Consider the following 26,915-nt stretch of genomic DNA (forward strand, 5'->3'; position numbering starts at 1 on the left):
TCCTGTCCAATAGCTGCAGCTCAGAGTCTGAGGCAGTGGGAGTGAGGAGAGTAGAGTGAGAGCACTGAGAGAGCGAGAGCGCACAGGACCAACACTGCTCACTTTAAGAGTTTCTACAAGTTTGTGGAGGTGCTGCTGTTGGAGAAGACACGAAGCACAACGCTGCAGCGCAGACACAGAGTTCTCTTCTGCGAGCTGACACACCACCTTCCCAACATCTGGTCTGCTGCTGGAGGACGGGGCGAGCCGCAGAGAGAAACTTTTTGGAGGCGGAGAGAAAAGACTATCACCGCTGGAGAAAAATGCACTGAATTGGGGGGGGGGATCTGGGACACCTACATGAGCCGAGGAGTGCTTTGGTGCCCGCGTGAAGTGACACGAGTGGAGGGGGAAGGTGTCCGAGGGCGAGAAAGTCCGAGTGGAGAGGTCAGAGAATGAATTAGTCCCAGATCGGCTGCTCACTGTCCCAGCCAGAGAGAAGGTAAAGACGTTGTTGTCCCCAGTGTGTGTGTGTGTGTGTGTGTGTGTGTGTGTGTGTGTGTGTGTGTGTGTGTGTGTGTGTGTGTGTGTGTGTGAGAGTTATTGTGCAGTATGAAACCCAGCCGAGCAGAAGTCAGCTCGGGCTGCAGCTCAGTCTGTGCGTGCAGGGACTCGTTGGGGGGGAGCAGGGCGCAGACCTGCAGTCAAGGTAAACACAGTCCGCCCGTTATTGGATCACAGCGACTCTCAGTGAGTTTGAGCATCTCACTGCTGGGTTCTTTTCTGAGGAAGGCCGTACTGTTTCTAAAAGATTGGCACGAGTACAAGTATTTTGAAGCTCAGAGTTGTTGGCAGAGTTTTTTCAGTGCGCGGTGAGATGTCCTCTCTTTCTCAGAAACTTCTTCTAACTTTTCACCGTTTCAAAAGTGTGTAAAACTAGACTCACTGCAGCTGTTAGAGCCTGAGGAGGTTTGGAGCAACTTGAACCCGGACACTCTTTATTTATTATTATTTCATTTGTATAAAACCTCGGCTGTCGGTTGTTTGGGTGGCAGGGAGTGCGGAGCGAGCCACGGGAGCGCGCAAACAGCTGGCCAGCTGAGCTGCTTTTGCGAGTCAGTAGGCGCGCGCCAACCGCACGTTGGCACGTGACCCTATATACTTAACTTATCTTATTTTTAATGAGTCAAAGAACGTTTCCTGGTGCTCGGCTCTGATTGGCTGATCGAGACCTATTTAAAGTATCACCACAGGTAATAAAACGTAGAGAGTTAATAGACTTAAAGTTATCCCGTTTATTTGTCGCTTAGCAACCGTTTAGTAAGTAGTCATGTGCCAAATATAAAAGTAAATATTGGTATAACTATTACACATTCTTTATTGTATTTGATAAAATCATAATCGTCCTCTTACTACTTGAATTATGTTCTGTATTTATATAATATAAAAATACATGTATATTTAAGTTGTGAAATTACATATATCTTTCATTTGACACATATAAAGTCTGCCTGCCTGTTGCAGGAGCTTCAAAGAGTAAATTTCACTCTTTAACAAAGATATTCAAATTCACGCACCCTATGTGTATTTTCTTGTAAGCCAGTCTGAGATCTTAAACTTCTTAAAACAGATTTCACTTAGCTCCAGAACTATTGTGTTTTATCAGTTGATTCTTTTGGTTGTTGTTTTAATGAATTATTGTTTGACTTTTTCCTCCTTATAACTGACACTGTGTCTTTGTAGTTCATGTTTTACTGTTGATTGAATCATTCGTCTCTATTCGCTCCATTAAAGCATCTTGAATCTTTTAGAAGTTATATAAATAAATAAATAAATACAGCCATTGCTGTTATTATTTTCAAAACACCAGTTAAAAGAGTTCAAACACTATTATTAAAAGGAGGTTACAATTTGATGTTTCCGTTGTGTTAACACGATTTCATTACAAGCAGCACGCTCGTCCTCTTCTTCCTCTAGTGATTTTTGAAATAGCTGAAAGGGATTCATGCTGGATCAAGTCATGATTGACTGCTCCTCTGCTCACGAAGCACAGCCTGTTGGCAAGTTGCTCGATTTTAGAAATCTTTCACGTGACCCATGCTGTCATTTTTCTAAACATATTTTGGGCTATCTCCCCTCTCTCTCTGGTCCAGGCTCACTCCTTGGCCCCTCCACCTCCTCCCATAAGAGCCAGGCCGACGTCCATGGATGAGGAGCGGAGCGCACCCCCCATCTCCCCAGAGCCGCCTGATGATGGGGACCCCGCTCGACCAGCTCCGCAACCAGATTCACACACAGCCTCCAACACGGAGAGGGCGAACAGCTGCCCAGAGCCAAAACCCTTTCATAGTGAAGGTAAGAAACAGGTTCACAGGAAACAGCAGAAAAACATATGTCTCACTCTGGTGTGTAGCTGCTTGTGTTTGTGTGTTTAAGAGAAAGAACAAGAGAATCTACAAACAGTTGTGTGATGGGTCTGAACATGACCTCAATAGGTTTATAATCACAAACACCAAGTTCTAGTAAACCCCCTTTTCTGCTCTGTGTGTGTGTGTGTATATGTGTGTGTGTGTATGTGTGTGTGTACTATAAATGAGGTTGGCTCAAAAAGAGACAGAAAGTAGTTATTAACAGATTAAGCCATTTGTTGTGAAAAGTCGGAGCTAGTGGATTAATGCAGTGAAAGAAAAAGTCTATGTTCTTTCTTGCATGTGAAGCTCATCATAGTAAGACGTCGGCCAGTAGGTATGTGAATGTGTAGCTGTACGCAGAAGCCTTTTACTGTCTGTCTGAGCTATGAGATCTGCTCACGCAAAATTTAAAACAGCCCAAAACAGCAAATGCCGATTAGAAATCATAAATATTCAGCTCAGAGGCTGTGATCTTGACTACTACTACATCCTAGAAATCCATCTTGTTTCCAGTAGATGTTATGTTATGATTCATAATGTCGGAGACCCTCTAGCTGACAGACACAGCAGTTATTTATTAAGGTGATCGGAAATCGGCCTGCGTGGGGGACGCGCCTCCCTGGAGGATCAGAGGGAAGATGACCAATTCAGCTCTGTGGAACGCTTTAAGGCTGCAATGGGACTCTTGGGGATTTGGGAATGAACCTATGACCCTTTCCTTTGTGTGATTAGTCATGGTGAGGGTTGACTGACATCGGGGGCGGGAACAGGAGTATGCGGACCAACTTTGGGCAGCACTGTCTGTGCCTAAATGACTCATCCAGGATCAGCCCAAATGCTTCAAGCTTCCTAAAGCTTCAGTGAGAAATACAGCTGTAGTATCAGAGTGCAGGTCCTATGGGGTAATTAGGCTAGGTGTGGTTACCCTGTTAAGGAAGTGTGCAGAGATTTAAGTGTCTTGTTGCCACGGGAACCTGCCACAAAACCCTTCGATGGTTGATGCAGTTCTTTTATTTTGTTTTTTAGAGGCAAGTCTCGACCCAATCTATTATGATAGCTTTATCAAAAACACAGAGTCCACACACGTACATCTATCTTCCCTGCTGAGTTGTGGTTTATCATGGTTTGTAAGTTCAGCATCAGATTTATTGATAACACCTCAGTGAAGAGTTTTACAGTTAATAAACAGAAGTTTTGAGTCTGAGCTTTCCTCTCACCCAAAGTATAACTGTGGCTTCTCTCACTAAAGTTAGACTGCTTGTCTGGTGGTCGACTGGTCTCATGTTGTTTGTGTGTGTGTGTGTGTGTGTGTGTGTGTGTGTGTGTGTGTGTGTGTGTGTGTGTGTGTGTGTGTGTGTGTGAAGGCTGAGGGTAAGTAGGTGAGTCAGAGTGGAGAGGAGGGCAACAAGGCCCTGCTTTCAGCGCTCTGTTTCACCCCCCATCTATCCCTCTGCCCACAGAGTGCAGGACGTTCAGACAACACAACAGGCACATAGATCTACCTGAGTTTGTGCATGGATGTTTTTTATCAGAACAGCTTTTTTTCTCTTTCTAGTTTAACTCAAAGCTGCTCAGCTCATACCAAATATGCATTTGTGTCTTACTGTTTAAGACCAACTCTGATCATTTCACCAAGTTAGCCAATTTGTTGGTAGGGTTGGGTATCATTTTCCAATTCCAGTGCTACATCAATACTAAATTAAACGTATTAACTGTTAACAGTTTAAAGTATACTTAACCTAATTATACAGAACCAAAAAACAAAAAAGTGCAAAACTCTTAACAAATCAACATAGCAAAATCACACTGTACAGAAATCCTAACCTATCGACAATAATTTAACACGAAATAACAGTTTCAATGCTTAATATAGCAAAACACTTCGGCTCCAAACTCATCTTTAATTGTCTCCCCTCCACCGGAGCCAAGCAGTCAAACACGGAGCATCACCCTGCTCTCAAATGCTTCGCAGGTGCATCACTAAGTTTGTCATGTTCTTCCCTTTACACCAAACCTTTGCTTCATGTCCCACTTGTAGGAATCATTTTGCATGAAATACAGCCACACTACTTGCTAACTGTAGCCTAATGTTGCGTGCTGCCAGAGAGCGTGTTGCCACCAGAGTTAATTGTAATGTTGACTCAGCACATGTAATGATGTTTATGTGGCCTGCAAGCAGGGCAACTCTCTAAATGCACCCCTCAGGCACCGAAATGAGGCACCGGTCAAGTCGGTACCCAACCCTAATCGTAGGTTGCTTCATTTGACCCTAATCAGCCAATAGGGAATGATATATCTGTGCCATGAATCACATTTTCAGGTCGCATAGTGCTGTAGTATTGGCTGCCAGGAGCAGGGAAATGAAAGTTTTTCACATTCATCAACAAAATTAGAGATTTGTTATTTTGATGCGTCATGCTCGTTCCTACACAGCTCATGGTGTGCTCTGCCAGGCTGTTCATAGAGTGTGTGTCACAGAGGCCTCTGACAGCACCTCCACTCCCCTCAGTCATTACAAGGCCATTGAATATTGAATGGTAGTGTGTCTGTCTGTGTGTGTGTGTGTGTGTGTGTGTGTGTGTGTGTGTGTGTGTGTGTGTGTGTGTGTGTGTGTGTGTGTGTGGTTGTGTGTGTGTGTGTGTGTGTGTGTGTGTGTGTGTGTGTGTGTGTGTGTGTGTGTGTGTGTGTGTGTGTGTTTGTGTGTGCGTGTGTCCTGACAGATGTGTGCCTGTCTTGCTGTTGCTCTCAGTCAGACATTAAGATGCATTGAGGCTGTCTGGTTATACACGAGCCGTTTACACCACATGCTAGCTCGACTCTCCATCGTCTGTCACCACTGGCAGCTCTCCCACTCTATTCTTTTCTCTTCCTCTCTCTTGTTTCTGTTCATCTCTCTTTCTGTCAATCTTTGTATGTTGAACTAAAATTTGGTTCTTTATCAAAATAACAATTTGATATGGTCTCATTTATTTTCGTAATAGGCATTTTAAGTTTTTCAATTATGTGTTGCAGATGTAGGAGTTAAAAGTTGTGGTTTGTGACTGTTGCTTTCCAGCCAGAGAGATAACCACATATAGCAATGTAGACAACAGCAGCTAATTAATGTTTAATTTTGCAAGCAAAATGTCTGTTGTTTAATAAATACTATCTCTGCGTGCCTATTTTTTTTTTCGTGTTTGACAAAATAAAGGGCAGTCCGTGTCGTTTTCCTACTCCCAAAAATAAAGTGGTGTGTTGGAATTTTTCTGTAGATACAATGATTTAGTTTAGTTTAGCGTGATCCTCATCAAAAATCTTCAATCTTCAAAACAAAACACTGAGATTTAAGATGCATACTTTTTGTGTCATATCTTACCTGCGGCACGCTCTCCTTTGGAGTCTTTCCAGTAGGTGAGAAGGTATCTGACGCAGGCAACCTCCTGTTCTGTTCTTAATGTGTGAAAGAGCTGTTTTCTTCATATGAGATATTTAGCTTATAGCACAAAGACTAGAAACAAATGGTTCTGCTAACCAGGACCTTTCACTAATCAATCCACCTAAAAAACAAAGTGTAAAAGCAGCGCATTGGTGTTCCCAGTTTATATTTTGTGCAGGACCCATAGCCAAGAAATAGTCTTCCCCAAACCATGTCTCCAAAAATGTTAACGTTTTTCCTGAAACATTACGTTTATTTACAATGTCTCTCTGATTTGTTGTGAAGAAAGAATCGGGGATTTGCCAGAATAATAGAAATGAGATATTTCATATTGTTTTTGGAGGTTTAGATGTCAAATAGCATTGGTGTGTTCATCATTGTGCTCTCTCTCTCTCTCTCTCTCTCTCTCTCTCTCTCTCTCTCTTATTTTGAGCGTACATGCAGATATTTGCCTACTTGTCACTTTTTCGTGCCAGAGGTTTGTTAAGGCTTGTGTCTATTTTGGTTTCTCACAGGAATTGAAATAAACTTGGAGCAGTTTGAGGCATTCTGTGATACATTTTTTTTTCCTTTACCACCTCGCAAACATTTAAAGAACTGTTGCTACAGCTGTCGCTGCTCTTTTTCCCCCTCTCACCAAATCTCCATTCCCAACATCACCAACTGTTGACAGATATATAGAAAAGAATATAGAAGTGGTATATATTGGCTAGTCATACCCTGTAAATTATAATATATATATTTAAAATAAATCCCCCCCTCGCACCCTGCATGGGTTGGTATGTCTTCCTCAAGCTCGGGTCCTCTACCAGAGGCCTGGGAGACTGCACTCTTCTGGACAGAGGCTTCAGATGTTGTACCTGGGATCTCCTGGATCCACTCTCCCAGTTTAGGGTCAAAGCCCCTAATGCTCCCACTACCACAGGGATCACATTGCATTTCACTTTCTACATTTGTGCCGGCTGTTCTTTCAGGCCCTGTTGCTTCTCGATCTTCTCATGCTCCTTATTCCTGATGTTACTTTCTGCTGGGATTGCCATGTCTATCACTACTTCCATCTTCCATTCTTTGTCCACCACCACTATGTCCGGTTGGTTAGCCAGCAGGTGCTTGTTCATCTGGAATCTGAAGTCCCACAGGACCTTAGCTCTGTTGTTCTCAACCACTTTCGGTGGTATGTCCCATCAGGACTTGGGTACCTCTAATCCATACTCGGCACAGATGTTCCTGTACACAATCCCAGCCGCTTATAATATCAGCCGGCTGCAGTGTGTTTTCAAACACTGTATACATTTGTCAGTGTAGCTCGAGATCGCGGGCTGGATGGGTTTATTCATGTCAGTGTAAATTCTGCCACACTCCTCCTGAATGTGAATCTGACTGACTGTTGTTTATCCTCCACTGTTGATGGCTGTTTCTCCTTATTACCACATGTTGTACAGTGCACAGTGTGTTCGTGTCCATGTTTAAGGAGCCTGGTCGTCTCAGGCTACATGTGCTAGATGCAGCAGTGTAGCACTCAGTTAGCAAAGCAGACGTATTTTCCCATGGAACAGAGGAATTTCAGAGACAAAGTAACACAATTAAATTCCCCTTAAGCCTGTTCAACAGCAGACAGTTTTTGTCTTTAATGAGCTTACACTGCATCATTCTCTCAGCAGCTATAATCTCTAATTTTGGACATATTCCAGTACTGCACTCTCAAAGCCCCTCTGTACTGTATATGTGTGTGTGTGTGTGTGTGTGTGTGTGTGTGTGTGTGTGTGTGTGTGTGTGTGTGTGTGTGTGTGTGTGTGTGTGTGTGTGTGCATGCTTGTGTGTGCGGGCTTGTGTGTGTGTGTGTGGCTTTAACATTTGGCTGGATTGCAGCTAAACAACTGCTTCTTCTTTCCTTTTCTTCGTGCGTTTGGGTACATTTGTTGCGAGACACAGATAAAAACCACACCACCGCTGTAGCTGTGTTCTCTTTACTTTGTATTATCCTTGGTCCCGATTGGACCCGCTGTGCTGCTTATGTGTGGTTTCAATCAGTTCCAGTCATTACTGCTGGCCAGAGGAGCTACTATACAGCGTAGTCTCCAGTAAGCGCTCTGCTGAACATTATTCTGCTCCTCACCTCATCTCATTGTGTCTTCTTTCCAAATCTCTCTCAGCGCTTATCTTTATGTTTTTAGAGATAAGGCAGCAGGGTGTGAATATGTGCAGCCATTGTGTGTCTGAATAGTGTGCTTTCAAGTAGAGCTGCAACTGCAATGATGGTTTGTATTAATCATCAGTGTTATAACAACTAATCAATTACGCTTTTAGCCTGTAAAATATTGAAAACTGTCCATGTACTGTACGGCTTTGCCAAAGGGATGTACACACTGAACACACTTCCTATAAACACTAGAAGTCTGTGCTTTTAAAGGAGCATTAGCAGAGGTGTAGAAACATGCCTGAGGAAGTGCAGCAGGTAAAGTCAGACACCATACCCAGAGGAACAGCAGGCTGCACTCCCCTTTAGGTGATTCAGGATGTGTCACATGATTTGTCTGCTCATATAACCTGGATGATTGTGTGCATGTGTGTGTGTTGTGTGTTTGTTTGGGCTAACCATTCCCCCATGCGATTCATATGTTTTTGCTTTAATGGTTGTTTGTTTACTAGGAGAATAAAATTCCTCTGGATCGCCCCCTTTAGGCCCACTGACACGTGTACATGCACTAAATTACACACACACAAGAACGCGCTCATACATGAACACACACTCAGACACAGTCAAGCATGCACAACCCAATACACACACTCACCCACACATGTAAACAAGCAGCCAGATCTCCTCAGCGGCTCTTGATTGCTCTGGTCTGATTTGAATTAGAGGCTCATCTCTCTCAGATCTCAGAAATGGCTCTGAGGTCGAGCGGTTTGGCGGTTTGATGCTGATGCCAACGCACAGTTGGTTGAAGGCCTGCTTGGATGCACCAGGGGTTTTGTGGGGATGTGTTTAGCTCCAACAATCGTGGTTTTGAACGTTTACAGAGGGGGAGCTTTTACTGACTCGCAGGACCTACTTTTAACCCATGGTGCTCCACTGGTAGCAGACGTTTAAATGAGAATTCATAACAGACTACTGTGCTGCAGCGGGCAGGGGTTCAGCTGACCAGATTATTGAGCACCTTTCCAGTATGAACATGCATATGATATTCAGAGACTTGGTGCAAGTATTTGTTTCATATCTGCATGTGTGCCATTTGTCCAACAAGAGCAGTGATAATGTCTTGAACGTTTCCGAGAAAGTTTTATTTCTCAGATTTTGACGTAATGGATTCTTCTTGAAATGGTTGCTGTGAAGTCATGGGGACTTTACACAGTCCTTTCCTTTCCCGAAGTTTGCCTACGCTGGGCTTTAGTGTGGCTTTGATAATGACATAATTGCCCCCAAATGCAACTTCCAGTGTACGAGAACAAAACAGCAACAGGGATGAGTATAACCAGCAAATGCCACCTAAAGGGCTTTTTTTTGTATAAACTGATCTCAGTATATTCAAAAAGCTGCCAAATGTCTGAAGTCATTGGAGTCAACTGTTGCCCACCAGCACTTGGTGAAGTATTACATCTCTATGATCAGTCTTTTTGATAGAATTGATAACAGCTGCATAGAACAATGGAAGCAAATGAGTGATCATCATGTGTAATCTGATTATTAATCACACGATTTTAGGAATAACAAACAAATTATTTGAATGGATAATTACAAATACATGACAACATTTTAGCTGCCTGAATGGATATTTGCATTAGCGTATGGATGAAGTTATTTATAGTATACATCATATTAAGTCTTTTTACTTGGATGTGCTTTGAAAGCCTGTCAAAGAGTGTTGTCCAAAACAGTTACAGGAAACTCAAATAAGAATGGATGGGTGAATACATAATAATAGACAGGCATGTACACTGACATACGTAGTCTATAATACACACACACACATATCTCCAAAGTAGACATTTGGCAGGATTGAGGGCAACAATTCTTACGAGTGGCTTTCATATCTGAAGCAGGCTGATTGAGACTAATGGATACAACATGGGCTGTAGAAATGGCTTCCACATGCAGGAGTGTGTGTCTGTGTCTGTGTGTGCGTGTGTAGAGAGTGAGACAGACAGAGAGAGAGAGAGAGAGAGAGAGAGAGAGAGAGAGAGAGAGAGAGAGAGAGAGAGAGAGAGAGAGAGAGAGCTGGTGCTAGATATAGAAAGTGAACACTGGAGTATATGTGTTTATGGCGTGTGTGTTTATGTGCAGGTATGTGCGTGTGGGTTTTGTATACCACAGTCTAATAAAACAGAGAAGCAGGAAGCACTTCCCATCCCTTCAAGTCCTGTTTACATCTACTGAAGCTTAACACACTCAGAAATCCTACTACACACAGAAATGTCTGCAAACACACACACACACACAAACTCTGGTAAGGCCACTAAAATCAAACACAAATAGCCCACTCAATAAACAAATACAAATCCTAGCAACACTGATTATTTATGTTAACATGGACACCAATATTCCAATATGTAATGTTTTTATCTGATTATTATGGTCTGACCTCAGTTGCATTGTGAAGAGATGTATACGTCATACTCCCACTATAACATCCTGTTGGAGTTTTCAAAGCATTTTGTGGCATCGACATTTATGTGAGTTAAAAACTGCTTAACGTCATATCGGGCTCTGTAACATGTATTACTGTAACAGGAATATCAATGGCTTCTTCCATTAGCAACTTATGTTAACATAATCTAAATAATGTCTTATTCAGTGTGAGGTTTATAGTAGGAATATTGCTGTCCATGTAAAGCTAGTCAATGATCCTTCTCATCAAGGTTAGACCACCTTAGATAATCAAGTTGCTCAGACAAGTAGTTATAATATATAAAGTATTTTCTGCAACGGTTAATTTTTTCTTAGACAATAGATCATTTTGATTTAGCATCGACCGATAATTAACTTTCATTAGTGGTGCCAATGAGTTTGTGTTTGTGCCTGAACCTCCACAAGAACCATGTTTGCTTCTCTTCATGTGTCTATGAATAAAGCAAGATGTTTAAATTTCAGACCAACGCAGCAGCACAGTAGTTGTACTTGGACAAACACAATATCAGGAGCAAATATCTAGATTCTACTAACTGTACTTGGCTCATCTCTTGAAATCCTTCTTGTTGTTAATTTCTTCTTAGCTTTCAGTTTGCTCAATGCACTCTGCTCACTTATTCATTCGATTCCCACAGCTCAGATACCTTTGCAGTGACATTATATATGTTTAGCTGTAAAAGCGGGAGGATTCATCTTGTGCCAAATATCTGAAGGGATTTATTTGTAAGAGCCAACGTGAACCGGAGACGACGAGTGTGAGAGGCAGGGGACAGGAAAGAGAGGACAGATAGAGAAGTGAGCGCAAGTAGATAGAGTAAATAAACATAGCCGGGAAGTGTTGAGTCCATGCGCAGGACGTGGTTTGTGTGTGTGTGTGTGTGTGTGTGTGTGTGTGTGTGTGTGTGTGTGTGTGTGTGTGTGTGTGTGTGTGTGTGTGTGTGTGTGTGTGTGTGTGTGTGTGTGTGTGTGTGTGTGTGTGTGTGTGTGTGTGTGTGTTTATCAAACCCAGCTGGCTCCTATTTGCCCAGGAATGAGTCTGCACCTCTCAGAGGCCCAGGCCTGCCCAGCTTTGAAGGCCTCTGTGTATTGTGTGTGTGTATATGTGTGTATGTATGCATGTGTGTGAAAAACAGCTTCATTAGAGGGACACATAAAACACCCAGACACGTATTTACTGTATGCATATTACGTGTAGGTTCTCATTTTAAACGCACATTCACATACATGCGCGTCGTTTGCAGGTTTCACAAGCATACACATGGACCCCTAAACAGTCCCAAGGGGTTGGGTTTAACTGCTTCCAGATGCGAGTTCAGGACAGAGCACACACCAACGCATACAGACAAAATCTTCTGCTTTGTTGAAGTCAGCAGAACTACTCTATTTAAATGAATTAAGTGGTGGTGGATGGGAAATGACATGGGAATAGCAGAGTTTACTGTGAGTGGGAAACCAGCTTGCTGCCGATGCCTGATAATAAGAAAGAAAACTGGGAGCCCGAGTGCCTTTCAAAATAAAGTTTGCATTAATATAAATCGTTGTGCTTTCACACACAACTGTTCTTATGCTAATTAACCATGACGTGCTTGTGTTTGTTTTACAGATGTGGCCCACATTTATACTGAGCCCCTCATATTGAGGTTAAATGGCACCCCAGAACGGTTGCTAGGCAATGATGGAGACAATTGTAACAGCAGCCTCTCACACTCGGAGCTTACGACGCCCAGAAAGAGTATCACATGTGAGTAAATAGCCCTCCCTCTCTCTCTCTCACACACACACACACACACACACAGGTCGACACACATGCAGAAAGCGGGTGAGAGTTTTATTTCCATTACCGATCACTGGTCTGATGAGTCACATTGTCCTGACCTTCAACAAATACATTTGCACACCCTGAAGAAATGGGTCAGGTGATTGTACACAAGGACAGAAATATCTACAGTTTCAGCAAAGTAGGTTAAATCTCTGATTTCTGAGCACAAGCGAGTCTGCGCCGACATCACCATACCTGGAATGAAACATCGCTCCTCCTCTTCTCCACCTCTATTCTGCTTCTCTGTCCGTCTGTCTGCCACCAGCTTTACTGTCTGTACTTGAGAGTTGAATGTTTGACGATCCCCATGACTCTGCTATGTGGGTATACTTGGCTCTGTGGAGTTTGCTTCCATTGATCAACCTCCTTTAGATAGTTAAGGTTCACTGGACATCTCAGCATGTGCAGAATAAAAATGCAACCCTGCCCACTCGCCAAAAAATAAATAAATAAAAAAGTATATCAATCAACTAAACAATGACTAGAGAGCTCAAGTCCTGATGTCCGCTTTAGGCCAGCTGGTGGCTTGTTTCTTTCACCGGTCTAATATGTGGTTTCTTAATAATATTCAAAAGAACTGAAGATCTGTTCATTTTGTAAAACTAGAAAAATAAAACTAAATTGTTAATTGAATTAAAAACACAACCAACGATAACCTTTATAGTTTTTATCATTAAAAAAACTGCAGCTCCCATCAGTAGAGCCATGCACATATTATGTATCATCATAACTGTTTCTACTGAACGTCCCCCTCTTCCTGTCCCAGCCACTCAACTGGCCTCACATAAGCTTGTCATGTTTAACCCTCAACAGTCTTTGGCTTTTAGGACATTTTCTCCACATGCCTTCCACGGTTCACAGCAAAATAGACAGTTAAAATTATCTTTCACCGCAGTTTCAATGTCTATCTGTTGAATATGTCAAAACAAAAAATGTTAGCAACACTTTCTCTACTTGTTTAAAAGTAAAAGTTGTTATTATTATTGGGGATGCACAGCTTCATACTGTAGTATCCTGGCATTTAGTTGCGTATATAGCCATACTTTTATCTAAGAAAATGCAGTGATCATACCAGAACCAGCAGCTGACACACTCCCTGTGTGGACAACAGATGCTTGTGACTGGCAGCCGCAGCGCAGGCATCACGCTGCTCACTCAGATCTTGTGGTCCGGACGTCATTCAACGACATCTGCTGCGGAATATGAATAAAATGTTTACACATTACATCATTAGTGAATGTGATTTCCGTCTGAGTAGCGTCACATCGATTTTTATTGGCAATGGTGGTGATGCAATGGTGGTTGGCTCAAGATGTCATCAAACTTTGTTGTTTTCCTGATTGAGAGACACCTAGTGGCTGAAATTTCACATGTTACGTTAAAGTTGGATTCGATTTTCTTAACTCTGTAACAGAACCCATGCAGAATGTCTGCTTCCACCCGTTTACCGTTTGATGTCAGAACCTATTCCATCTGGGAAACTACTTTCTGACCACCCACCCTAACAATGGATCTCACTGCTGCTGGTTGGCCATTGTCTCATATTGTGTGTGTTTTTTTAACACCAAGCTTTTCAAGACTGAAACACTTCCTACTGGGTGTACCACCACTCCTCAGTTTACTGGTGAGGAGCATCACAAGCTTAAATTTCTCAATCAAGAGTTATGTCACCAACCGCCACCACCCTTTTCCCCTCCCTTATATCACCAGCCTAGTGGTTATGTGTCAGACAGAGAGAGAGACTGTTTCACTCTCCTGGATGTGCAATCGCTCCAGCCTGCTGTGTCAAAGCCAGAGGTTACACAAGTACTGTGTCATTACTCCACCACGTATATTTGTGTTGCTTTTACCCAGGTTTGAAATAAGTAGAATCTCTACCTAATATTTAAATTTAGCTCTACTGTGTCATTTTTTTCACTTAGGAGAACGAGCCCCACAATAATAACACCCACAAAACTCCTGCTGCGTTGTCTCGATGCTTTGCCACAAACCTAAAAGCACCGTAAAAACTTTAAATGCTCCAAATTGGTCTAAATCTGTCCTTCCTGTGAGTGGAAGAGAGACGGAGGGATGGTGTATGAGTGAATGAGTGATACGTCAGGGAAGGAACTGAACTTGAGGGGTGAGAAGAAGGTTGAGCAAGCTGACATTTGAGCATGTGTTTGAAAAACAACAAGGGTTTTTCCTGGAATCCAGGGCCAGCCATGGGTGACATGCACAAACACACAGACCTGCTCCATCATAATAGCTAGTTTGTGGTAACTGAAAGAAAACAGCAGTTCATTCAGGAAACGGATAAGTAGGTGAAAGCAGCGGGTTTTGAGCTGAGTAGGTGTGTGAATTGTCTGTTATGTCTCTGCCTCTATCTGTGCAGTCTGCTGTTTGTGTCTTATGTGTGTATATATATAAATATATTTCAGGCTGGAGGACTGACGATGAGGTTTGAGTTTTTCTCACTGCCTGTTTCTCTCTTACTTATTTTACATCCCAATAAAAATCCTTGAGACCCAGCGGCTCCATATGCTGTGCAGCGAGGGTTATGCAACGACAGTAGGCTTGGACAAAATGTACCGTCATGCACACCAGTCTGCACCGGCTTCCCATTTGCCTTCATGTGCCTCCTCCCTTCATCCATAGCTTCCTCCCTCCACAACTTACACAATCGCACATGTGTTCACGGGATTTGAACCACAAACCAAACACCTTCTAAACTTGATCCCTTTCTCAGGTGAGCACAGCGTACGCCAGTGTGTCGGCATAGTTACACATTTGACGTCTGATGCCTCTACTTTGTTTTTGACAGCGCGAGGTGGTCTGTGCGTCTCTTTAGCACCTCGTAAGAGCCTGGATGCAGTTTGAATACAGTCTACCAGCGATAAATCATCACCTGTTTCTCTGGCTTCATACTGAGCATGAAGATTCGTTACTAAGTAGCTGTGACTCAAGTCTGCGGTGAGGTCACGACTCGGTGACACCTGCGAATCTGTCTGTGCGAGTGTTTGTGAGTGAAAGCGTGAGGAAACAGAAGCGAATACCGGAACATGCTCAGTCCGTATGCTCTGACATCAGTGCCACAGTATGCGTCTGGCCCTCGGGCCTATGACAAGCTGTCTGATAACAATGTGCAGAGGGAGCTGTTAACATATGTGACTGACTGTTAGGACCCACACACACATACTCTCTGTCAGTGATGTCATGCCCACACTGCCTCCTCTGACGTCACCGTCACAGCGGGATACACACGTTCCCAGATGTTTAACTGCTTACACTCATTCTGGACTCATGAGGAAACAATGCCAAACGTTATCCATCACTGGCAGGATCACAGTAGCATTCATGACATTTCTATTTTCTTAATTTTCTTTAGTTTGAGATATTTTTTCACTAAATGAGATCAACATTCACAAAATAGTCCACGTCCCCGCTCGGCATGTGGGAACGAGGGCATGAAAGTGTCAGGGAACCGCTGCGAGGAGCTGTTTGTTATTATCTTGTCATCAAAGGGGAGGAGTGTGCAATGTGTTGTTGGTGGGAAATCTAACAGGACCGTGACATTGCCTTTAATTAGAGAACAGTCACTGTGCCGAAAGTGTTATCCCCCTCTGTTGCTCTGCCTCGCTCCTCCCCTTCATTCTCACTCAGTCTTTGGTCTTTCTCTTGCTCTTCTGGGAGAGAGATACACACCCTCTACATTTGCTATCACGTTAACACAGAGCAGAGTGTTTGAAAGGCCATCTGTGTCATGTCAGGGGTCATGAGGTGGTTGGTTGATATCTCAGGTTAAGGATCAGTGTTGCTGTGTGTCGTGTTCTTCTTGCACTTTATTTCCTCTTTTATTTCATCTACTCAGCACAATGAGGTGAAATTGAGGTCAAATATTGCAAAGAAAAGTGAATTAAGTGTTTTTCCAAAAGCTGGACTGAAGTGAATAAACAGTATTTCTGAATGCCAGAAAACCACATAAAGAAACTTAGAAGTTTCTTTCTAAAACGTTTGGGTATTGGGAAAGTTGTTGTTCTTTTGCATCAGCTCATGTTGTATTTCATGTTTTCATGCAAACTCAAAAAGAAATAAATGTCCTCTGCAATTTAAAAAACTAAATACAACAAATTAATACCTGTGCACATCTGTGTTTTCCCCTGGTATAGAAAAGCCTCTGCTGCAAACATGTGCAGGCACGAATACATCACTCAACTCTCAAACAGTCTAAAATCTTAGAGCGCTGATGGGATCAGCTTTACTATTGCATGTAAGCACTCTACAGGTGGTTGAGAATATCTTAATAATTGCTATTAATCTGATGTAAGATTGTGTTAGCAATTGATATTTAAGTGTTTGAATAGACCCTTTATTATGGGATATAACAAATATTCAAACTTTGACTGTCAGGCAGAAACATGTATAGGTCACTTGCAAAAAAAAGAAAATACTGGTAAGAGAACATGAATAATTTAATGGTAATGTGATTTGTAGGAGATTTGTGGTTGGTTTGTCTATCGCTGAGCATTTGACTAAATTAAGAAATGAAAAAATACCATATTTGGATAATTATTAGATTTTTCACCTGAAATATAAGAGTACTGCACAGAAATTACAGAGTAATTCTATAATCCAGAGGTAAACCTGTTGTAGATGATGTATAGATGTATACTTTAAACTAGTATCTCACAAACACATCAGCTCCATAGACTGTATGTAACTAACAATACTCAATACATTTGCTATTTTGATTGATTGATTAAAAATTTCCTCAAATACTTAACTGAGACTTCAGTTCTTCAGTCACTCCACTTTGGTTGAAGTGCAGTGTTCTACACCCTTAGGGCCAAACACAAGTTCCAACAACTGAATCTCTGAGTCCTTGAACCACAATATTAATGACAATGAAATCAGACCTGTCTCTTGCCGCCTTTAAATATGTCTGTCGCCTGAAGGAAGTAATTGTGATGGGATGTGATGCCTGTTCTGTGAGTCACACCCACTAGTAGTTCATCAAAATGATCCCTTTCATCCACAAAAACAAAAAGACGATTTTGAATTCACAGACACAATGCGTAAAGGATTTTTGGTGTAAGGTACAAAAGTAAAGAACATGTCTGAGTGGAGGCAACAGAAGTTCATTCTCCCACCTTTTCATCTGTGAGCAACATACCAGGGGCATGAACACATAGAACTAATACCTCCACCAATGCCCAACAGTCTCCTTATAAACCACATTTAAATCCACTAGAGCACACTCAAAAATATCAGTCCCCCAAACGTGTCAGATTTTTTCATCCAGATCCATGAATTATTCTCAGAGGAATTGACGAAAATGTTGAAAACCACCCATCTTGCAGTTTTAAAGCAAATGAAGAAAAAGTCCTGGATCCGCCCCCTATCTGGATCCACACCAAACCACACCACATCCTTTCACCCATGTTCCATGGTAATCCGTCCTGTAGATTTCATGTAATTCTGCTTGGTGCAGGTAATAACATTTATGTTTTAATAAAAAAGAATTAAGTGGACTTTTATAAGTGAAAGTTGTGATAGGTGTCTCTGGAGGGGCAGTTTATTGAATGATGGGAGACAATAAACTGCTTTTTATGTGCGCTGAAACTCAAAATAATTGTTATTTCATTGAAAGTAGAACAAACATTTAATTTTGGCCCAGCCCTGCGTCACACTTTTGTTTTGGCTAACACCCCTGTTTGAAGCAGCAGTCCTTTTCAGTGAGTGAGTGGGTGCAGCTAAACAAACCTCATTAACACTCCGGTGTTGGAGGTCTGCACAGCAGCCAAAAGTCTCATAGAAAACGGTTTCAGATACAGTTTGCTCCAGCAATATATTACTTTACCATTTCACAGTTTTAGTGGCTCACACTTAGGTGTGGGCCGCAGTTAAAAAACAAGCCGAACTATGCAGAGCAGAAGGAAGGGAGTCAGTGGTTGAGATGCTTCTGCAGATCTGGGTTGAATTATAGATGCTTCAGAAGTGTTTTCAGAAAAGATTTTGAGATGTAGCACAAATGTTGTGAAACTGAACAATGCTTTGCTCAAGCTCCCATCATTCTTTTCTTTCATCTTTATATACAAACAAGTACATTGTGTCGTAATTGTTGTATATTTACACCATAAGCAAAATGTACAGTTTGCGTTCACAGTTTTATTCAATATTCATAGTTTGCAGAAAATAGATACTTTGCTTCTGTTCTTGTTGCGCTGATAATGCACTAAAGCGTTTATGCACATTTCTGCATCTGGAGGCAGATGTGGGTGTGGGTGCATATATCATCCCTCCATCTCTACATCTTTTCTCTCTGTGTTGTTTCAGATGTAATAAAACACATTTCGTCTGATGGCAGCGCTATTTGGCTGAAATTTCACGCCCTTCTCTCTCGTGTCTGTAGTTCAGCACTTTCAACACTTTGACCTACAAAGACAGACAAACTGCGCCAGAGGAGACGGTGGGATAAAGCAGCTGGATTAGAGACAGACACTGTTCAGTCGTTCTGGTGACTCATTCCAGCAGGAGGATAAGTAGAGAGAGAGAGATGAACAGCAGTTCTCTGGTCTGGGAGGGAGGTGTGTAAGTACAGGGTAGCAGAGAGACGCCAGGAGAGGAGGAAGAGGTGGAGGGTGTGTGAGTGGAGGGGTTGGGGTGTGCTGCTATATTCAACTGATGCACATACACACATTGTACGGGAGGTCGCAGGACCCCCAGTGGCCTATACAATGTTAGCGCCACACGTGCACGCTCTGCGGTTTCCCAGTCTCATCATGATAATCCCACAGTCATTTGGCTCTTTATTTGCTGTTATTTTTAACTGGCTCCCACTGCTGAATCATTGTGTTTATGAGTCACACCCATGCATCCTCCTGGTCCAAAACTGCACAAGCAGCAACCCATTTCTTCAACTTTGTTCTTCTGGCTCTTTCTCACTCCATTTTTCTCCCTGACTTTTCTTCATCTCAGACAAAGGGACCTTGTATTTTTTCTGCGTGTGCACGAGTGTGTGTCTGCACGTGTTCTTGCTTGCATATATTTGTGCGTGTGAGTGGGCCTAACCTCAAGCTCTGTTTGGAGACAGTCCTGACTGCCCGTCTCTCTCTCTCTCTCTTTCTGTTTGTCTGCCTGCCAAATCTGCATATGTACTATATGTACCACACACACCACACACACACACACACACACACACACACACACACACACACACACACACACACACACACACACACACACACACACACACACACACATACACTCACACACACACAGACACAAAGTATGCATTTCTCAATCCCCTGTAGGACAATACAAAAGTAGAAGGAATAGTGAACTGTGCACAGCATCCCTCCCCTCTAATCCCCTTCTTCTCTACTGACCTACATCCTGGCCCACTCAGGGTGCTAAAATACACTGTCGTGCAAAGGCTAAAAGGGAGAGACAAGAAAGAGACAGAAAGGGAGGACACAGTAAGGGAGGATATGGAAAGGGAGGAAAAGAGGAAGAGAAAGAGACAAAACACTGGATAGCAGCAGGTATTGACTTTTGACATAGTTAAAAGAGTAGAAAGTATGGCTCCTTCTCACTACGTCCTGCACATGCATGCACACCTACACACTCATGCACAAATACACACACACACACACACACACACTAACACTGGCCGTGCAGCCTGCCAAACATCTGGAGCAAAGTTAGAAAACGCTGAATGAAAGAAGTTTTAATAACACTGGATTGGTTGTGAGACCTCAGCCGTCGGCCAATCAAAACAAACCGGGTTGGGTTATCTGTCTCCGAACGGTTATCGAACGAGCGGCTTTTATTGCCAGTCGTCTTTCATAGCTGGAGCTGCAGGACCACACTCTGCGTGTGTGTGTTTTAATGTGCAGGTATGTGTGTGTGTGTGTGTGTGTGTGTGTGTGTGTGTGTGTGTGTGTGTGTGTGTGTGTGTGTGTGTGTGTGTGTGTGTGTGTGTGTGTGTGTGTGAGTTTCTGCTTTGATTCTCTGTGGTTTTCTGTTGTGCTCTGTTCAGTCCCACCACACATCTCCGCACCATATGCTTAAAGGTCAAGCAAATATTAAGGGCCTCAATAGGATGGCATTAAATACTACCATGATATATAAAACCCCGGCTTCCATTTTATTCTTCTTCTCGGAGCATGTGTTTGCTTTGGCAGTGAAGGTGTGTTTTTCAGTCTCCTCCTCTCTTGCAGAATAGTTAGCACTTGATATCACTTGGAGGTAAAATACACAAAGTGGTATAGAGAGCCAAGACTAAAAACTGTGCAAGCTTTTGTGTTCGTAGACTCTGTATGTTGTATATAGTATCAGAAGTGCATTGTCACAAAAAATCAGGTTCTAATGATGAGTTTTCCAAGAGACAAAACTCCTCTCTTCGTGCCTCACACGCTTCATTTATCCCGTCTTTTTCCCCCCTACTGTCTCTTTCTAGTTGTGTAAGAGTCTAGACAAGTCGGATCAGGGGTCAGCTCTGTAAATACATAGCTCTTCCCATGAGCTATTGCCTGTAGGGTGGGCTTTGTAATTGGACTCAATTTCCCAGGGCCTCCCTCTCCATGAAGCTGCTTCAGCACAAGTATGCACACACACGGAGGGAGGCCTCCCGTGTGTCTTAGGGCTACACACTGCTCAGATGCATAATGCACACAGGTTGGTGAGCCTGTTCGCACATACAATACGAATATTTAAATCCAGTTGATATTAATGTTTTAAAACATCATATCTCTTTCTCTGTCTGTGAGATATCCTGACTGTGAATTACCCTTAGTACGGATCAAGTTCCATAAACAGTGGATCGTTTCCTCAGTGCAATTCGGTAGTGTCTGTTGTTAGATCCTCCCAGCCTGGTCAGTTTTGAACGCCACACCCCAGGTTGTTTGTTAGAAATCAGTTTCAAGCTCGACATGAGAGCCTCTTAAACCTTCGAAATCTTCTCAAGAGCTACAAAGGAAAATATACAATTACTGTCACTGCCCACAAACAGCGTGTTTACAAATACACTCTACTCCCCAAGTGGGCCCTCTTTACAAGGAACATAACTTTTACCGTGTTCAACTGAGAATGCACTACGACTAGCAATGATGAAAAAGTCTATTTCATGATTTAAGAACTCTCTGTTTGTCTGTATGTGGCTCACATATCTCAAGATTAATCTAATCACCTTAACACTTTGATTGTGTAATGTTAAGAGCCCAAGACACAAGAGAAGTTCAACATTAATACACTTTGAATAAACAGGCGACCAGCGGCGGCTGGGACTCGTCACCCTACGTGGTGTTGATGACAACAGGGTGTTTGTGACAATAGTTCATGAAAACAAAAACAGATTTTCCAGCTCGAGGTTCTGTGTAATGAGTCAATCTTCACTGAACGTTGAACAAACAGGTGAACAGCTCTTTGTGCTGCAGTGGAGTTGCAGCTCAGGGTTCTGTGGACTGAGTCCTGCAGCAGGTCTTTACTTGCCATGGTTCAATTACTGCAGGTCACATTTATAGTTTCAGAAAGAAAACTGCAACCAGCATTTCCACAGGCCAAGTACACAGCCCATGCATTCCAAACAGACATTTTAACAAGGAGCACTGCACTAGTCAGTTAAATAAACAGAAAACAACCCCAACCCTATTCATGTTAGTCATTTATCAAGTAAAAACAGATATTGACTGGTCCTAGTTTCTCTAGTTCTTTTCTGTGGTTGTGTCGTAAGGTTTTTAAATTGTTTAGGATAAACAAACGGGATAAACAAACAGGAAGAAAATAGTAACAAGATACTACAATAAATATTATGTTAGTGGTGGAGGCTATTTAGTTTCATTCAAGTTCAATAAGAGGAACTCCCAACATCAACACCACTGATCTGAACTCAAGTGAAATATATACTGTAAATTGTCTTCAGCCTGTAATAAATGAACCTCATTTTGTCCCTCCCCAGCTCAACCAGCAGCCAGATCCACGCCCATCCAGCACACCCAGCCATGTCGGACGCAGCCCAGCAGCCATCTACGAAACGGGACCAAGCAGCACTCACACCCCCACTCCCCTCACACGCACTGTCCGCATCACACGCACACGCACGGCCTCCAGTCCAACGGGGTCAGGAGCCCTCATGTGCATCCTAAGCTGGGCTCGCTCCCAAAAGGCGGCTCATCCACCTCCTCCTCCTCTTCAGCGGGACCCAAACACACCAAGAAATTGCGGTCCAACCCGTCCATCACCTCCCAGAGCAGCAAGAGGAGCAAGAGCAGCTCCAAGAGCACCAGCTCCCAGATTCCCACAGAGGGACAGGATGGTGAGATACACACACTGACAGAGGGGCAGGAGGAGAGGGAAGCATTTTGTTTTTCTACTTGTTCTACTCTTCTCTGGCACATTTTCTCTGACCCCAAAATTGGGCTGGGTGATATGGACAAACATTTTATATAAAGGAAAATGTTTATGTCACTCAATATATAAAATGGTCACAATAAATGTGACATTATTATTTCTTTGAAGTTAAAAGACTGAATGACAATGTTAATAAATGGAAATTAATCAGGCTTGAAAACAATTTCACTTATTAACATTCCTTCAGTCAGTCGTGATGAGCAGCCCTGTGCTGTCTACCAGCTTTGTGTCAACTTTTGTGTCTTTACAAGAAAGCAGGATAGAAACAGCACACTTGAATTCAATGTCAATGTCAACTGAAGGAAACTATTAAATGGTGACAAAATAATATTTTTAGTTATTGCAAAAGCACTACAAAAAAAGAAGAGGGAAAAGGTTTTGTGGTTAAGCAGTGAGTTAAAATTAAAAGCAAATACGTCAGTGTGCTAATGGCTGTCCTCTTTGGCCTGACACTGAAGAAAAATGTTTTCTCGTTTAAATTTAGAATGGGAATCAAATAGAATGGCACTCAGTAGAGTTCATACCTCCACCCAGGCCCCTGATGAAACCACATTTAAACTCACTAGATCCAGATTCCTATTGGATCTGCACCAAATTGCTCATAAGTCTCAGACCCTTAAACATGTCGGATTTCTTTCACCAAGATCCATAAATCATACTAATCAGTTGAAAACAAAATGATTTTCAACACACAATGTTACAGAAAGTGGAAATATATTCCCGAATCCGCCCCCTGATCTGGATCCAGACCAAAACCTAATGGGGTCTCCCTTGGGTTTTGTCCCACCCCTCCACAAAGTGTCATGGAAATGGGTCGAGTAGTTTTTGCGTAATCCTGCTAACTTACAAACAAACGCAGATGAAAACTTCCCTGGCACATTGGGTATCTTGTCCCATGATTTCTGACTAAACACACTGACTGTTATATTCTGTGATTCTTAAAATTTTGCTCAGTTATGTGTTTCTGTGTGCCCCCCCTCCAGACTGCTGTGTTCACTGCATCCTGGCCTGCCTCTTCTGTGAGTTCCTAACTCTGTGCAACATCGTGCTGGACTGTGCCACCTGCGGCTCCTGTGCCGGCGACGACTCGTGTTTCTGCTGCTGTTGCGCGTCAGAGGAGTGTGGCGACTGCGACCTGCCCTGTGACATGGACTGTGGCATCATTGACGCCTGCTGTGAGTCTGCAGACTGCCTGGAGATCTGTATGGAGTGCTGCAGCCTTTGCTTCTCCTCCTGAGGACCCCGCCGCCACCGCAGGGGGCAAAGTAGATGCTTGCTTTCCACTCCCACAAGCCCAGGAACAGTTTCGACCTGGCCCCAAAGCTGAGAAGCTTTACACCCACCCACACCATTGTTGCCTGGGATCTGTGGCTCACACTATTGGCTGGTCTAGTTGGCTCCACAATACATCCAATACTTTTTACAGGGTTTGCCAAGTAAAATGCTGACAGCAGTCACTTGTGAACTCTTCCTTCCTTTATTGATCAAACGATGGGATGGTAGCTTCCCCCCGTTTTGTCTTTTGTGGTTCGTCCATTTCGGCACAGCTGGGTGTATGTGCAGAGTGAGTTCCAGCTGTGGTCCATGTGAGGTTGCCAGGCTGTGCAGCCTCTGGACCCTCACTGAACAAGCTATTATTACAATGGAGCCCCTTGTGCCATCTGAATGACTAGAGTTCTCTAAGCATGAAAAATGACCTTCAAATGCAAATGAGAAAATGGCTCCATTTAACTGGATTTTAATGTTTCTATAGATAAGAGCAGCAGCGTAATGGGAAAATGGCCGCTCAGATCTCAGTAGTAATGCAGTGTGTCCTCCTGTCCTTGGCAAGGTTAAAGTCCCTCACTTTGATTGCTTACAGTGGATTTTGCAACACACGGACCAAGCGGCAGATGTGGGATTCGCCGCTGTTTTCATCAGTGTTGCAATGTACAAAATTGAGAAAACATTAACGGTGGCTTGTGGCAATATTACAGACAGATATTTTCGTTAATATGCATCTCACTTAAAGTACTTTTTTTTTATAGAGAAGAATCATGAGAGTGTCATGCATCCGCCTGGAGATGGGTCCCGTGATTGTTGGTTGCTAGCATCCGCAGTGGACGTATTCTCTGCTCTAACATGTGAAGGGAGAGAGTTCTTAATCAAAAGTCTCTCCTCGTTTAATGTCTCACATCTTGTTTACTTTCACCTTTTTATTCTGAGAGGTTTTAACTTCAGTGAATTCCTCCTATTCTGATGGGTCAGAACTGGTAAAGGAATGGAATTGGAAGGCATCATCTCATTTTTTAAAAATACATTTGATTTTCCTTTGTCATTCTTGCTATGTGAACAAATGGCCTTGGCTTAGCTGAAGGCCTGAATTTTCAAGTCGATTCCTCCGGCTTTACCAAATCTTTATTAATCCTTGTTTTGTAGATTTTAGTTAAGATATTTGCATTTCTCCTCTAATGTGAAAATCACATTTCTGTGTTATCGGGTTTTGCCCGGCTCTCTGGAAAGCAGACGTTGCTCAACATCTAATTTAATTCCTTGAGTAAAAATCTCACAGCATTATGCTAAGTTAGATCCATATGCTCGTCGTATGAATGGTACACTTTTGATAACAGGCCCGCACTCTCATATGCTCAGACACATTCCTTCTCCAACCCAATACCTCTTGAGATGTCACCTAGATCTGTTGTGCATTTTAAAATGACTTGATACAAATCTCTCTCCTCTCTGATCAAATACTGATTGTGCAATCTTTTTTTTTTTGCTTGGAAATACCAAAGAGTTTTCCTCTTACTGGACCTTAGATTCTAGACTTATAATTACTTGTACATAGAAGGGTTTTTTCTGTGCTAGTATGGCTGCGGTTGATTAAACCCTATTTTAAGGGCTGAAATCTAACACTGTTGATGATAATACACTATGGCTGTAATTAACCTGATAACGCAGAAGCAGAATATGCAAGTTTTGGGAATTCAGCGAACGCATTGAGAAGATAATATGACTCCTTGTGTCTGTTTGTATCAGATTGGATGTGTTTCACATTTTGGGACATGTTTAAACTCAACTGAGGTTAAATCCTGGAAAGCCCTGGAAAACAATGCAATACATTACCGAAGAGAGAGAAGATTTATGAAGGGAGAACTGGATATTATACTGTTGTTTATAGAAAATATGACAATGTCACTTTGTTTGAGATACAAGATTTTCTGATAACGATGCTTGATCTAGGGTCATGTCTTCTGTCACCAGACCAACCTTGTCACAAGAAGAATAGGACTGCATAGTGATGAGTATCTGGGAAAGGTTAATCCATTTGAGTTGGAAACCAAACAACAGTAGTTTGTTTTAAACATTTTGATTACATTAGAAATAATAAAACCAGTTACATACTATTGGAATGCAGTTTGCACATGTCCTTACCATAGACTGGAAATAAAGATCGACGATGTATCTCCACTTCCTACCACTTTAAAAAAGTGACGCCAGCATATCCCGGATAAGGGAGTGGGCATCTTGTGCTGGCGTGCTGGCTCCTCGGATAAATGCGCCTGAATAATGGCAAATCAGTCTCCGCTGTCAATCATGACGTTTCTCTCCATGTTTAATAATACCATATGAAAACAATATAAACATTTAGCAGGTTATCAGAAACATGAACATACGTTTAAGAATTATGCCTAAATTGACAGAAACCGTCTTTGGAAAAAAATTAGTTTGGCCCATGTCCTTTCTGTTAACATGGATGGGGCAGGGTTTATGACCGATGCTGCAGCCAGCCACTAGGGGGCAATCAAGATGTTTTGGCTTCATTTATTGGAATGCTGTCATGTCGTCCATCCTTATACACAGTCTATGGTTCATTCTGTTGCTACAGAGACCGCAAGCTAATGACTGCTCTCCTCTGTTGACAATGGAACAGCGAATAAAATAGTTCACTTTGCTATCGTGCAAGTTACTTGGTTAAACAAGCAGGAAGATATAAATACATATTATGATAATGATTCCCACCGGCTAATTTTTACTTCTAAAACAATAGCTTCACTGTTTTTAACCCAACTCGATTGACATGTTGTTTCCTATCATTTATGACTGTGCATAACCACAACCTCGCTCTGCAGCTCAAGTTTCAGTTTGCTGCAGCTTCTCACTGGACTCAAACTCAGTCCAAAGGCGCAATTTTGAGACCTTCAGAAATCCACTTTTCATAAATAGGAAGCTCAAAGACAGGATTATCTGAGGTCTGAAATCTTGGTTTCTATAATACTGAGTTGATCTTATTAT

The 26,915-nt window shown here is 42.5% G+C and overlaps 1 protein-coding gene across 2 annotated transcripts; it reads left to right on the plus strand.

Annotated features, from left to right (window-relative positions):
- Nucleotides 1-39: 39 nt before the first annotated feature.
- On the plus strand, nt 40-26,915 carry mdfi (MyoD family inhibitor). Of its 2 annotated transcripts, XR_004613896.1 has the most exons (6): nt 40-481; nt 2,133-2,334; nt 12,036-12,173; nt 22,189-22,545; nt 23,624-25,667; nt 25,704-26,915. XR_004613896.1 is itself a non-coding variant. In XM_034586181.1 (5 exons), the coding sequence occupies exons 2-5, from the start codon at nt 2,184-2,186 to the stop codon at nt 23,875-23,877; spliced, it is 900 nt and encodes a 299-aa protein (XP_034442072.1). In that variant the 5' UTR covers nt 40-481; nt 2,133-2,183; the 3' UTR covers nt 23,878-26,915. The 2 variants fall into 2 exon arrangements, 1 of the variants encoding a protein (XP_034442072.1); XM_034586181.1 differs by having other exon boundaries at nt 23,624-26,915.

This window comes from Hippoglossus hippoglossus, chromosome 5 (genome assembly GCF_009819705.1).
Source record: "Hippoglossus hippoglossus isolate fHipHip1 chromosome 5, fHipHip1.pri, whole genome shotgun sequence".
In the NCBI taxonomy this organism is placed as follows: Eukaryota; Metazoa; Chordata; class Actinopteri; order Pleuronectiformes; family Pleuronectidae; genus Hippoglossus; species Hippoglossus hippoglossus.

What these genes read in the sequence shown, in the direction of transcription:
- mdfi (XM_034586181.1), top strand. Translation starts at nt 2,184, where the DNA reads ATGGATGAGGAGCGGAGCGCACCCCCCATCTCCCCAGAGCCGCCTGAT. An exon ending in AAAACCCTTTCATAGTGAAG is followed by an intron (nt 2,335 to 12,035) that starts GTAAGAAACAGG and finishes TTTGTTTTACAG; the next exon opens with ATGTGGCCCACATTTATACT. An exon ending in GCCCAGAAAGAGTATCACAT is followed by an intron (nt 12,174 to 22,188) that starts GTGAGTAAATAG and finishes GTCCCTCCCCAG; the next exon opens with CTCAACCAGCAGCCAGATCC.